Raw genomic sequence first — 14,380 nt, 5'->3', positions numbered from 1 at the left:
AATGCATGCTATCAAGAATGAGACTTGATTTTCATGTAGGGGCTTTTAATTGCAGTCATCCATCCGATTTAAACTTTCAATGTCTAAATATAAAGATGCAGTGATATAAATGAGCCAGCTGCATTTTTACAGAGTATGATTTGCTGAATTTATGAATGAGTGAAGTGATGGAAATCAACAGCATGAGTAAAAATATTCTAGCGGCTAGATTAGAATCTAGCGTCTAGCGGCCCATTCCAATAGCCTAAGACAGTGGTCGGCAAACCGCGGCTCCCGAGCCACATGCGGCTCTTTGGCCCCTTGTGTGTGGCTCTTCAACAAAATACCACATGCGGGCTGCACATACAGTGCGATCGAAACTTCCTGGCCCATGCGCAGAAGTCGGAAAGGAGAAAGACGAAATAAGTATACAAGACAAGTGTGGATGGGAGAGTTCGAAGAAGTCGACCTCAGCGAATGTACCTCAATCAGATTGAGGATGTTTTTAGCAAAGGCCAGCTTAGGAGTACCCTAATTAAGTTAATAACAATGTACCTACCTATATAGTTTAAGTTTAAAAAATTTGGCTCTCAAAAGAAATTTCAGTTGTTGTACTGTTGTTATTTGGCTCTGTTGACTAATGAGTTTGCCGACCACCGGCCTAAACCATACATCAGTACTTACGGGGGTTCCAATTTGCACCACCCCTCCGCCAAGAGCATTCTCAGAACACAGGTTTCCAGACCACCACAGGAAAATAGGACGGGCCACACATTGATATCCTCCATGATTTTTTAAAACAATCACTTCATTTTCCTACCTCAAAAGGTCTTCCTTTTTGCCCCATTTGAAATCAAACTGCACATGGTTTGTGACCTTTTGAGGGCTTTTCTGACTTAAGCAGCTTTATGGTGTATTTCTCCCCATGGGAAACACATGTCGGTGCCACCTCTTCTAATTAAAATATCCTTTTCCAATGAACGCCTGGAGAAAAATCAGCTCTCCCTATCTCGACCTGGTTTTCTTCATGGGTAGGATCTAATTCTGAAGACATAATGGAAACTGAGGGTGGGTCTCCACAGGTGAACCCAGGGGCGCTGCCCTACCACGAGGAAGGAGGCGGAAAGATGACCGAAACTGAACCCACAAATGCTGGGGGGAGTTGGAGGGGGGCCCCGTCGCCTCTGCTTCTCTACGGCCCCGCCGCGCACGCGCGCTCCGCCCCACCTTCCCGGCACCTGCCAGGTCACAAACCCCTTCCCACCCGCGCGTGTCCGCAGCGGAGGCGCAGTCTTGTCTCACGCTGATTGGTCAGAACCAAGGGAGCGCGTCCCTCCAGAGCAACCTACTGGCGCTCTGCCCGCCCCCTCCCGCCCCCCTCGGGCTCCCACCTTCTTCGTGACTGGCGCGCGCCCAGGTCACTCAGCGCGGCGGGGAGAGGTGTGCTAGGGGAAGGAGGGGCGGGCGGAGGGAGGGAGAGGCGGGGAGGGAGCGATGGGTGGAGGGAGGCGGGGCTCAGGTGCGGCGCCGCGCAGCCAGGGCCAGACAGGGGAGGGGGCGGGGCCAGGGGGCGAGGAGGGGGTGACGCCGCGACGTCGGCAGCGCCAGCTTCGCGCGTGAGCGGCGCGGGCGTCGGGCCTGGCTACTGAGCTTTCCCGGCGGGCAGGCGGGCAGGTCGTCGACGCCGGCTCCGGCAGGAGTGCGCGGAGGTGTCGGGTCAGCGGCGGGATCACCTGCGGCCATGGAGGAGACGCAGCCGCTTCCGCAGGCCGAGCTGCAGCTTTGCGACAGCCTCATCATCTGGGTGAGTACGAGGGGGCCACGGGGGTTCGAGGGGTCGCGGCGAGTTGGCCCGCGGGAGAGGGGGGGGGGGTTCCCCGTTTTCCCTGGGGAGCCAGCCAGGCCACCTGCACCGAGGACTCGGCGCGGCGCCCTCCGCACCTCCTGGCGCCCTTGACCGCGAGAGTGCCACCTGCGGGCCGCGGGTCAGGTGTGTGTATGTGTGTGTGTGTGTACGTCTGTGTACGTGTATACACATTTATACGTTTGTACGTGGGGGCGGGGGAGGGGACGGGAACTCGGGGGGGGCGGGACGGAGGAGGCCGGTCTTAACCCCCCAATCCCGCTCCTCCCTCACTGCTGTGGCGCCCAGCCCCTCCGCTCTTCCCTGGCCTGCTTCCTCCTGCCTGGCGACCAGGTGCTGGACTCCTGGGTCACAGCCCCGCTCACTTTCCATCTGCTCACCTTCCATCTGCTGTGCGGCCTTCTCACAGGGACCTTTGTGCCACTTGGGAGTCAGGCCCCCTTCGGAAACCTCCCTTCCACCCCAGCCCCCTTGCTCCGTGTGGACAGGGGGCCAGAGGTGGTTTTAGTTCCTGGATTAGTGCTACTCCGCGCCACCTGGGCATCCGATTTTGCAGAACCCACTTACATGTTTAGGCCTATTTCTTCTGAGAAGAAAAAGATGTTGGGGCTCCTATTCCCTGTTTCTCGCTGTCCCCCCCTCCCCCACCCCACCCCTCCAACCATTTTCCTGAAAGGAAGAGTCTTGGCATTTTTATTTGTACTTGAGCCCTGCTTAGTGTTTCTGTTCATTTGTGTTGGGTTTGGACAGGCAGAAGCCGCCCCCATTTAATCCCTTCCTCAAAATGATGTCTTACCTTTTGGAGGTGCTCAGCTGGCAGAGAGCTGGCAGTGATGTGGTTTCTTAAGTCGGAATTGGGTGATCCACAAGATGTTGTTATTGATGCCCATGCCCAAACCAGTTGTTGAGTTTTGTGTAAGGTACTGTGTGCAAAATGGAATGTAAGCGGACTGGATCGGGAAGCGGCAATTGGTTGATGACATTCCCAAGCGATCTCCTAATGCACATAATTCAAAAGAATGAGACATCAGGGAAGGTTTCTGGCGCTTTGTGAAGTGTATTGGAAATTACCATAATTTAAGGCAACTGGAGCACTTTAGAGGTAATTAGCTTGCTTTTAAGTGGAATGCAAGTATCCAGGGCTTCTGAGTTAAAGCAATTAGCTAACTAACTGTTCATGTGTATTTTCACTTACAGTAAGTATTGGGGTTTGGGTACTGTATTTAAGACTGTCATAGACAGGGCAACCTTACTTCTAATGATGTGTTTTGTTAAAACAAGTGGCTAATTAAAGAGTGTATCCTAATCTGTTGCACTGTTGCGCTAAACATCGACTAGCGTAGTAAATGCAGTCTTTATGATGCCATTGACTTAAATATGAAGTGGTGAAGTGTAGGGTTTTCTTGAATTGTATTGCAATATTTTTAAGTATTAAACGACTATGTCCATTCTTTTAACCAGTATTTATTGAGTCCCTACTTTGTATAAGGCATTGAGGAAGACCAATATCAAGAAAAATGAAAGAACTTTCTATTTTGATTGGAGTGGTTGGCAGAGCTGTGTGTTTTTACAATGGAAGGCAACATTTCTTAAAAACTGTACAAACATTATAAACCAAGTGATGAGGAATCATAGATGGCAGAGTGTAATTGGTCATTTGCTTCTCCAGTCTCAGGCTGCTGAAACACTGTGGAGAAAATGGAATTACTGTGCAGACTGTTACCTCTACAAATGCCGCTACAGCCAAATCTACTTGTGCCCATAACACTGCCCAGCTTTATGATTAAGAATAGCCACACATTTCTCTTTGAAAACCTTTATCAGTACCCTATTTGAGCCCCCAACATTTCTCCCCCTCAGGAAAATGGCCTCATCTTTGGCTCTGGCTCTGCATTCCATCCTTTCCACCGCTTCTAAAACTTTGCTCTTTCTTATCCCCTTTCTGTATTTATTACTTCTTCCTCTCTCCATGGGCTCCTTCTTCTCCACATGCAAACTTGCTCCAATCTTCTCTATCTCAACAGGAGAGAACGAAGAGCCACCACTTCCTGTATTGCCCCTTCCCTTTATGGTCACATTTCTTGAGTTTTTTAAACTTCTTGAACTTTCATCGACGCCTCAACGCATTGTCCTTAAGCTTGTTTTCTCTAAGGCCTCCACTTCCTTACTCAATTTCATCAACCATTTTGTGCATACTACAATACTCTCTTCCATTTTCTAAAACATACTAAAGATGTCACTCTTTTCATCACCCAGAGCATTGTTTCTACAGAACTGATGTGCGTAAGAATCACTTGGGGATTTTCTGATTTTATATGTCTGGAGCTTGTGATATCTATTGTTCTTAGACCCCACACATCCAGAAACCTTGAGTCATAGCGAATGTCCTAACAGCTATTGAGTTTATACCATGTGCCAGGCACTAATCTAAGTACAGTGTTTACCAGTTCATTTAATTCTCACAACCATCTTGTGAAGTAGAAGCTGTTCTTACTTTTTTCATTTTATCGATGACACCATTAAGGATAAGGCCGAACTTTTTGTCATGGCTCTTCAGAGGCCTGACCCATGACTGTCCTCACCCCTTCCCCGTCCCTATTTGCACTAGAATTCCAGTAATTCTGAACTGCATGTTGCCTGAAAATACCATCTCTTTTCCTATACTTGTGCTTTTATTATGTCCCTATTTCCTGAAGTTTTCCTTCCCCTGACCCTTTCTTTACTCAAGACTTTCCATCTAGGAACCATCTCTAAATAGTCTTTCTTAAATACAAGACCTAATTAGAGTAGTTGACTGGTATATTTCAGAACACTTTGTGCATACTACAATCACTGGACTACAGATCACATTTGCTAGAAATGAGTTTTGTGTTTTTTTCCTCTCCGTGTCTCTTGATTGAGGCTACTTTAGGGTAGAAAACTGATAATTTTCCTTGGTAAATCTGTCCTGTACTACAGTGTCCCACATAGGGTAGAAGCTCAGTAAAGTATCTTTGTGTACTTTGAAAGTAACTGTGGCTAGAGTTAGTCTATGTCATTCTTCCATGTTGCATTAGGATAAGGGAGACAGATTTATAGAATCTCAAAATATACACAACCACTAAAGGTGAATTATGGTGAGAGAGAATTTTATTGGATTAATGTAAGTGGTAAACTAAAGGAGATGAATATATGTGAGAAAAAAGAATCATAGTATATTGAGTTAAAGATCATTATGGGTTGAGATTAGATTTCTAGAAAGTAGATGATCCATTTTTGCTCTGTTATAATTTGCTTTTTAAAAATCCTCACTGGAGGGCATGCTTATTGATTCTAGAGAGAGTGGATATGAGAGAGAGAGAGAGAGAGAGAGAGAGAGAGAGAGAGAGAGAGAGAGAAGGTGAGAAAGAACATTGATTTGTTGCCTTCCGTACGTGCCCCAACCTGGGGTTGAATCCACAAATTAGGTATATGTCCTGACCAGGAATTGAATCAGCAACGTGACAACCTTTTAGTATACTGGAAGACTCCCCAACCAACTGAGCCACACTGGCCAGGACTAATATGCTTTTTAAAAATTTTTCTATCTTGTGTTTGCTTTTTAGAAAATGATGCCACCATTTTAACTTCTCTTTTTAATATGTACATGAATGTTTAACAAATAGAGCTTTGAAAAGTTGTAATATCTAAAGCCAAATTAGATAGAAAGAACTTGACATGGTAGGTGGGCTTTGGTCTGTTCATGCCCTAAGGCTAATTTTGGATAGCAGGCGGAAGTCCTGCCTTATTTTAGAGCTCATCAATAACCTAAGTAGTAGTTTTAGACTTGACATTTCTAGCCTTTGTTTTCCTATCAAATGATATGACTGAAATTTTCACTTGCAAATGTTAGGTTATCTTGAAGTTCTTTTTCTGATGTTATTCTCCCCAAAATAGACAAAACACATACTATATGTAGGAGTTCCATGCTTGGCTTCCAGAAAGTCAGAAGTACTTCATGCATGACATCAGTATATTTGACTTAGGTATATTTTTATGATTTATGAAATGTTAAGTATTCATTTTTATAAAAATATTACACAGTCACAAAAACTTATTAGTATAGTTTTACTTGTTTGGCAGGGTCTTAATTTAAACAAAACAGGTCAATTAGCTATTTTTCTCTCTAATTTTCATATATATGTTTATATGTATATATGTGTGTGTGTGTGTGTGTGTGTGTGTGTGTGTGTTTGAGGGGAGGTTGGTAATGCTACCTTGTAGGTGTAAAGAGGCAGTAAAGTCATTTGCTTTATGTCCTTTTAGCTGCAGACATTCAATACCCCTGCACCTTGTCAGGATGTAAAACAGCTGACTAATGGAGTTGCCATGGCACAAGTTCTTCATCAAATGTAAGTAGTGGTCCCAGTTCTTCCTGAAAGAATTGTAAACCCAATACCAAGGAAGAAAACTTAAACTGTATTTTAAAGGTTATTGAAACTTTATTCAGTGATGACACACATATGGTATCAAAGCATTCTTGCATCTACGGAACAAAAAGGTATATCACCTGATTAATCTTTGTTAATAAAGATATGTCTTAATTTTAAATGGGCAATCAGGATTTCTGTTCCAGAGATGTTAATTTTAAACTTGTTCTGATCACTTTCACAACCTATAGTAACTGAAAGGAACAGGTTAAATTAATGGTATAATTGCTTAAAATGTTTCCTTTGGTTATACTCTTGTCATTTGAAGTTATCAATGCAAACAAAATACTGGATTTAGAAAAAATATTAACTTTTTAAACCTATATTTAAACTAAGAGTAAATGTATGAATCCACCAATAATGAAATGTTGTATAAATGAAATTTAAAGTTACAAATCCTAGGAAACCTAAGCTAATAAAGCAGTTCTCTTTGGGTTAGGCCCATTTTATTTACATACATAATGTCAAAAGTTCTTAACCCCATTATTTCCTGATTTTTGCCAAACATTATATAAGAATTAGGGTTATGACATCTACAATATGAGGTATGCACTTAGTAGAAAAAACATGGGCAATTCTGTAGTCATAATTTATTAATTAATAGTCATTGATTTTGTATAAGCTTACTTTCATGATAATGTATCTTCAATGAGACCAGAATCCTATCTCTGCTATCTTATTTTATGGTCGGAGATTTTCTATTGAATAGTTGCTAATATTTTATAAAGGTTTGTTGTGATTGAAAACCCCCATAGATGGTTTAGCAAAAATTCTTTACCACTCTTAGAAAAACAACTTAAAACAATATAAAAATTCTCATTCCTTGGAATATTAAAAATGGTCTAATTTAAATAGACACATAGTTAACTCAAGATTAACATTTTAAGAGAAAAGCTTAACATGTTAACTTTTTTGGGAGGCTGTCATTCTGAAATATTTCTTATTCCCTTTTTTAAATTTGTTTCTTAAATGTTTTGTTTATTCATACCCTGATTGGTTTCAAGTGATTTAATTAGCCAGAACCAAGCATTCTGAGTATGATTCTTTCTTGATAATTTGGGGATGTCATCATTATTTTTTTTTGTCATAAGGATATACACCTGGCCTTTTTTTCATTGCAGTATATTGTAGGTATTGGTGTAGATACAGCTACATTGTGGTTGGTATGGATGTAAGGCTGATGTGTGTTCACTCACTCCAGCAGCGCTAGCCGAAGGTATCATTTAAATATATCGTGGTGCTTTTAGTAACTTTATACCAAGCCACAATAGAAGAGACCCATTTTGACCATGATATGGTACAATGACTCTGTGATCTCCTGTCCTCTAGAACTGTATCTCATGTTTAACATAGGGTCAGCTTCCATATAATGAAATCTTAAAAATCAATGCCTAAACTATATAACTTAGACGTGGGAGTCATGGGATTATTGCTAGGGTTCTATAGTTCCTTAATTATGTTTAGTTTGACTACATACTATGTATCTCTCTGTTTTAAATGTATGTAGGAAAACTGTAACCACAACGATATTAGTTTTCTGAGGTTGCCATAACAAAATACCATCAGTTTGACCTGACTCTAAAGCCAGTGCTCCGAGTCAGCTATAATCATTGAAATCTAGTATCTTGATCCCCTCCTGATAGATGACTAAATGAAAGGCTAGGTGTACATGTCCAAATTACAGATCACAACTTGATGTGTTCAGCACAGAAGGCCTTTTGATTATTCAAGCAGAGGAGTGTCAGTTCATTGAAGCAATATAATTGTGATATATAGTAATCAGTAGGCATTAATTACTACCTGAGTTTAGTTGGTAAAATTGTCAGAAGACAAATACCATAGGTGGAGTTAAAAATTATTGTGTACTGATTCTCACCTAATTTTATTTGAAGACAGTTGGATCATATTTTGCTTTTTTAGTCTCATATCCCTTTCTTACATGGTGCTCCTTGATTTTCACAGAAGTTCTGGGAAATATGAGAAAAGGAGCTAACTGCTAGGGCCAAGAGTATAAAGGCATGTAGATGTGGCAGTGCAAAAAGTAAAAGGAGGATAAATGTCCAGAGAGTTCTGAGGTTAGATATCAAGTTTAATAATGCCAAAGATTGACTGTCATTTTAATTGTATGAGAAGAATGAATTTGTCTATAAGAAAGAAGCAGGAAATACTAGTTGTACTGGTTAATAATTCGGATTTTTTTTCAATAGATGGAGTTACACATATGTTGATATATATGCAATTTGATATGTATTCTATTTTGTTGTATTGACAACAAGCTTCAAAACTTCATATGTCAAATTTTCTGAAGGTGTTAGCATAGATATTTTTTACACTTAAAAATGTTGAATTTTGTGCCAAAAAAGAACATTTGCGGAAAGTTTTAATTCATTACTTTATTTTGAAGAAAAGTGCTGCTGAATACTTCGGGAAGCTTATGATGAACATGCTCCATCTCAAGATACTGGTGAACGCCGGTTTAAATGCTTTAAAAGTGACGATTTCGATGTGAAAGACAAAGAACATCCAGGTCAACCAAAAAAGTTTGAAGACCCACAATTACAAACATTATTGGTTGAAGATGGGTGTCAAACTCAAAAACAACTTGCAGAAAGATTAAACATTGCTCAGCAAACAATTCCCGATCGTTTGCAAGCAATGGGAAAGATTTTAAAAGGAAGAAAAATGGGTGCCATCTCAAGTGAACGAAAGACAAGTGGAAAACCAAAAAGCCATCAATAAAATGCTTCAGCGGCACAAAAGAAAGTCTTTTTTGCATCGAATTGTGACTGGCGATGAAAAGTGGATTTATTTTGAGAATCCCAAATGCACAGAATCATGGGTTGATCCAGGTCAACCATCACATCAACTGCAAGGCCAAATCGCTTCGGAAAAAAACAATGCTCTGCGTTTGGTGGGATCAGGAAGGTGTGGTGTATTAGGAGCTTCTAAAACCAGGTGAAACCTTAATGCTGATTGCTACTGACAACAAATAATCAATTTGAACCACGCTTTGTTAGTGAAATGACCAAAATGTGCCAGAAGACATGGCAAATTAATTTTGCTTCATGATGACGCACCATCAGACTTCAAAACCAGTTAAAGACACATTAAAAGATCTTGCCTGGGAAATGTTACTCACCCGCTGTATTCACCAGACCTTGTTCCTTCAGATTACCACTTGTTCCCATTGATGGCACATGCACTTTCTGAGAGCACTTTAAAACAGGAAGAAGTGAAAAATTGGGTCCCTGAATGGTTGCCTCAAAACAAGAAAAGTTCTATTGGGACGGTATCCACAAATTAGCTGAAAGATGGAGGGAATGTGTAGCTAGTGATGGACATTACTTTGAATAAAGCACTTTTGATGTTTCTCTTGAAATTATCGGGTTTTCTTTGATTATAATATCCGCATTATTAACCGATACACCTAGTATATATTTATGGACACGTCAGCAAGTATTTCTCAGGGACTGAATATTTGTGCCCTTTCAAAATTCATATGCTGAAGACTTAACTGTGTAAGGCTTCATTGTGTATCTGTATTGGAGATAGGACCTCTAAGGAAGTCATTAATGTTAATCAGATGGTAAGTGTGGGGGCCCTGATCTGCTAGGATTAGACTTATAAAAAGAGAAATCAGAAAGGTCACTCCCTGCAAACATACAAAGAAGAGATCATGTGAGCACACATAGCAAGATGGCAGCTGCCTACAAGCCAAGAGAACAGACTTCAGAATGAAACCTACCTTGCCAACATCTTAATCCCTTCCACTCTAAAAATCAGGAAAAAAAATCCTCCTCAGGTGAGGATTAACAAAAAAGAAAACAGTTAAAATTCAAAATAAAAGAATTTAAAGTGGTGAAGCCATTTTTGGTTACTCCTGTCAGAATTGAGATCTTCTGTATTAGAACATCTGAGGCAGACAGTTTCTGAAAAGCTAATCACTGTGTTCTAATTTCAGCTTTGCATTTTAAATTCAAGATACTGCCATGAAAAATAATACTTTGATTTCTTTCCTCACTTTAGTTGCTTATCTGTAAAGTCAAGATTTTGATGGGACCTTTAAGACCTCTTCTAGCACTATATTCTGATTTTGTCCTGTTGGCTTAACTCTTAAAGCATTTATCTCATTCTCCTTTGAGTATAGTTATTTTTGCTTTCTATTTTTCCCTTTAATAATTATTTCTCTAAGAGTCAGAATAGTAAATTATTTATCTTCAAATTAACCTTGCTCAATACCTTACTCAGAGCAAGTATCCAAATATTTGTTTTAAATGTAATATATTAATATAGTCCATTATTTATAGTTAAATGTCATTCTTCTAGACCAGTGGTTCTCAACCTTCCTAATGCTGCGACCCTTTAATACAGTTCCCCATGTTGTGGTGACCCCCAATTTCGTTGTTACAAATTGAACATAATAAAAGCATAGTGATTCATCACAAAAACAATATGTAATTATATATGTGTTTTCCAATGGTCTTAGGCGACCCCTGTGAAAGGGTCTTTCGACCCCCAAAGGGGTTGCTACCCACAGGTTGAGAACCACTGTTCTAGACCTTATTTAATACATACATATTGATATAGCAGGGTTTTTTGGTGTGTTGACCTTCAATATCAATAGTACTTAGTTTAATACTAAATTTGTCCTTGTAGATTTCTCATTATACTCATTCTACTCAGTTACAGTGAAATTTATTTGGGGTTTTGCCAGATACTAATTTCACTTGGGACAAATTATTTAGTTTCTCTCATCCTCAGTTCTCTGAAGAGTAAGATTGAAAAAAAATAGTTTGCCCAAATTAATGTGACATTTATATGAAATAATATGGAAAAACATTAAGCACAGTGCTTGAGACATAGTAGACATGAAAAATTAGTTTTCTCTTTTTTTTTTCTCCTGTAGGATAGGGACTTTCACATCTTCCTACTTTCAGGTTACCTGTTGACATATTTAGTAAATGTTTCTTAAATTGAAGTTGTTAATCACTTAAGTAGTTTATTATGACAAATTCTAAAATAAGTCATTAGGAATAACAAAAAATTTAGAGGATCTTCTAAATAATATGTATTATTCTTATTAAGGACAGGCTTTAAAATATGAAGTAACTTTTTCTGTTGACTAAATTTGGTATTTTACATGTTTAGCATTTGTATTTTTGTTTCAGTGATGCAGCTTGGTTCAGTGAATCTTGGTTAAGCCGAATTAAGGAGGATATTGCCGACAACTGGAGGATAAAGGTATGCAGAATGAATTGAAGAACCCACTTGATCCAAGAATTGGTTCTAAAATTAGTACTAAGCTCAACTAAATTTTTTTTTTAAATTAACTTAAGGTTGCACTTATTGTATGCAGTTTGAGCTTTGACACATGTATGTTTCCTATATAACTATCATCATAGTTAGAGTTAGGAAATTTTTATTAATCAAAAATATGTGCTTATGCCCCTTCCCAATTAATTCTTATTCTTACCTTGGCCCCAGTTGGCCACAGATCTGCTTTCTGTCCCTAAAGGTTTCATTTCTAGAGTTCCATATGAGTGGAATCAAACATTTTGTACTCTTTGTCTCTAGCATTTTTTACTCAGTATAATGTTTTTGAGACTCATTCATGTTGACTGTATTAACAGTAGATTTGCTAAGTGTTATTTCGTTACATTACTATACCACATTCACTTATTGATGGATGTTTGAGTTGTTTTTTTTTCCTCTTTCTTTCCTGATATTGTAATTTATGTGTTTTGTATTTTTGTCTTGATAAGTCTGGTTCAATCAATCTTTTTGAATTTTATTGTTGTTTTTTCCAAACAACTAGCTTATGTTTTGTTTTATTGATTTTTCTCTTTTTTTTTTTAAATTTCCTTTCTTCTACTTACGTATTCACTTCTTTTTCTTGCTTCTTAAGGTGGAAGCTTATATCATCAGTTTTGGACCTTTGTCCTCTTCCCCCCCCTTATGAAGCATTGCCTTAGCCACATCCCACACATTTTGACATACGGTGTTCTTATTTTCAGTCACTTCAAAATATTTGGTAATTTTCCTTGTGATTTTTTCCTTTGATCTATGGGTTAATTAGAAGTAATATTTTAAATTCTAAAAAATTAGAATTTTTAAATAGCTTTAAAAAATTTTCTTAATTGCTAATTTAATTCCATTTTGATATTAAGAAATTCCTTTAAATTTACTGGACTGATTTTATAGCCTAATATCTGATCTGTCTTTGGCGAATATTCCATATATACTTGAAAATAATATGTATTCTGCAGTTCTACAATTTATGTCAAGTTTATTGATAATACTGTTTGTATCTTTTATATCTTTATTGATTTCTTATCTGATTATTTTATCAAGGTAGAAGGACTCCTTTAATTTCTAATGATGATTGTGGATTTGTCAGTTTTTCCTTTAAATTCTGTTAATTTCTAAATCTCATAATTTAATCTCTATTATTAGGTTTATATACATTAATTTTATGTCCTAAAATATGAATGAATATACTTATCATTATGAAATATCTTTCTTTTATCCCTTATAATATTCCTTGTTCTGAAGTCTAATTTGTCTGGTACTAATGTAGCAGCTTCATTTTTATGATTATGTTTTGCTTTAGTGGTTTTTTTTTTCTGTTCTTTTAATCTCTAAGTTTTTATATTAGAAGTGTTTCATGGAGACACCTAATTGTTGGGTCTTGCTTTTTTATCCAGTGAACAACTCTTTATTTGGTTCTTTAATAAAACAACAACAAACTTTGCATTTCTTATATTCCTGTTTTGTTTTATTTTTATTTTTAAATTTTATTGTTTAAAGTATTACAAATAGTAGTACATATGTCTCCTTATATCCCTGTTTTTATTGAAATCCTTGAACATTTTTAAACTAGCAGTTATAACATTATCTTCTACTTCTTTCATTTCTCATTTCTGGACCTATTTCATTGACTTGAGTTTTGTCCTCGTTATAGTACACATTTTCTTGCTTTTTCACATGTGTAGTAATTTTTTATTGAATGCTAGATAGTTTGAGCATTATTGTTTAGTGTTGAGGTTTTTTTTGTATTTTATAGTGTGTTGGACTTTGTTCTTGCAGGCAGTTAAGATACTTGTGAATTGGTTTGATCCTTTTTCTTAAAAAAATAATTCTTTATCGTTGAAAGAATTACATATGTCCCCCTTTTCCCCCTATTAACCCCCTCCAACCCGCTCCCTCCCCAGGCCTTCAGCACCCTATTGTCTGTGTCCATGAGTTATGCATATATGCATACATGGTCTTTGGTTGATTACCTCCCTGCCCCCCCATCCCTCTGCCTTTCCTCTGAGATTCCACACTCAGTTCCATGCTTCAAGTCTCTGAATCCACTTGTTCATCAGTTTATTTTGTTCATTTGATTCCACGTATGAGTGCGATCATGTGATACTTGTCTTTCTCTGACTGACTTATTTCACTTAGCATGATACTCTCCAGGTCCCTCCATGCTATCTCAAGGATAAGAGATTCTTCATTTTTACTGCTGCATAGTATTCCATGGTATAAATGTACCACAGCTTTTTTATCCACTCGTCTTATGATGGGCACTTGGGCTGTTTCCAGATCTTAGCTATTGTAAATTATGTTGCTATGAACATAGGGGTGCATACATTCTTTCTAATTGGTGCTTCAGGTTTCTTCAGATAAATTCCTAGAAGTGGGATCACTGGGTCATCTTTTAAAGGTTTTGCGGTGTGGAAAGCAGATTCTTTCGTTAGGGCTGGGGAATCATTTTTCTTCCAAGGGCCATTTGGATATCCTATCTAATAAAAGAGAAACATGGTAATTAGCGTACGACCGCTACCCTTCCCATTGGCTAATCAGGGCAATATGCAAATTAACTGCCAGCCAAGATGGCGGCCGGCAGCCAGGCAGCTTGAAACTAACATGAGGCTTGCTTGCTTCAGTGACGGAGGACTCCAGTGTTCCCTGCCTGCTGCTGCCGGCCTCTGAGCTGCAACTCTAAGCAACTATGTAACAAATATAGAAGCTAAACAAAACCCCAGAAACCTGCTTTAGTCCGCCGGGCTTCAGTTAGCAGGATCGCAACATTGTAAGCAAAGGC

General features: G+C 38.8%; 1 protein-coding gene across 2 annotated transcripts in view; it reads left to right on the top strand.

Annotated features, from left to right (window-relative positions):
- Positions 1-1,538: 1,538 nt before the first annotated feature.
- HOOK1 (hook microtubule tethering protein 1) overlaps positions 1,539-14,380 on the top strand; it is a 58,395-nt gene continuing 45,553 nt past the window's right edge. The window contains exons 1-3 of one of the 2 annotated variants that reach the window (XM_081087465.1): positions 1,539-1,783; positions 6,128-6,213; positions 11,460-11,532. In XM_081087465.1, the coding sequence (XP_080943591.1) occupies positions 1,721-1,783; positions 6,128-6,213; positions 11,460-11,532 (222 nt within the window). In that variant the 5' untranslated portion in view covers positions 1,539-1,720. The remainder of the gene's footprint in view (positions 1,784-6,127; positions 6,214-11,459; positions 11,533-14,380) is intronic. The other variant, XM_081087466.1, reaches the window with a different exon arrangement.

This window comes from Myotis nattereri (genome assembly GCF_964212035.1).
Source record: "Myotis nattereri genome assembly, chromosome: 3".
Taxonomy (NCBI): Eukaryota; Metazoa; Chordata; class Mammalia; order Chiroptera; family Vespertilionidae; genus Myotis; species Myotis nattereri.
This window is presented reverse-complemented; position numbering and strand designations above follow the sequence as displayed.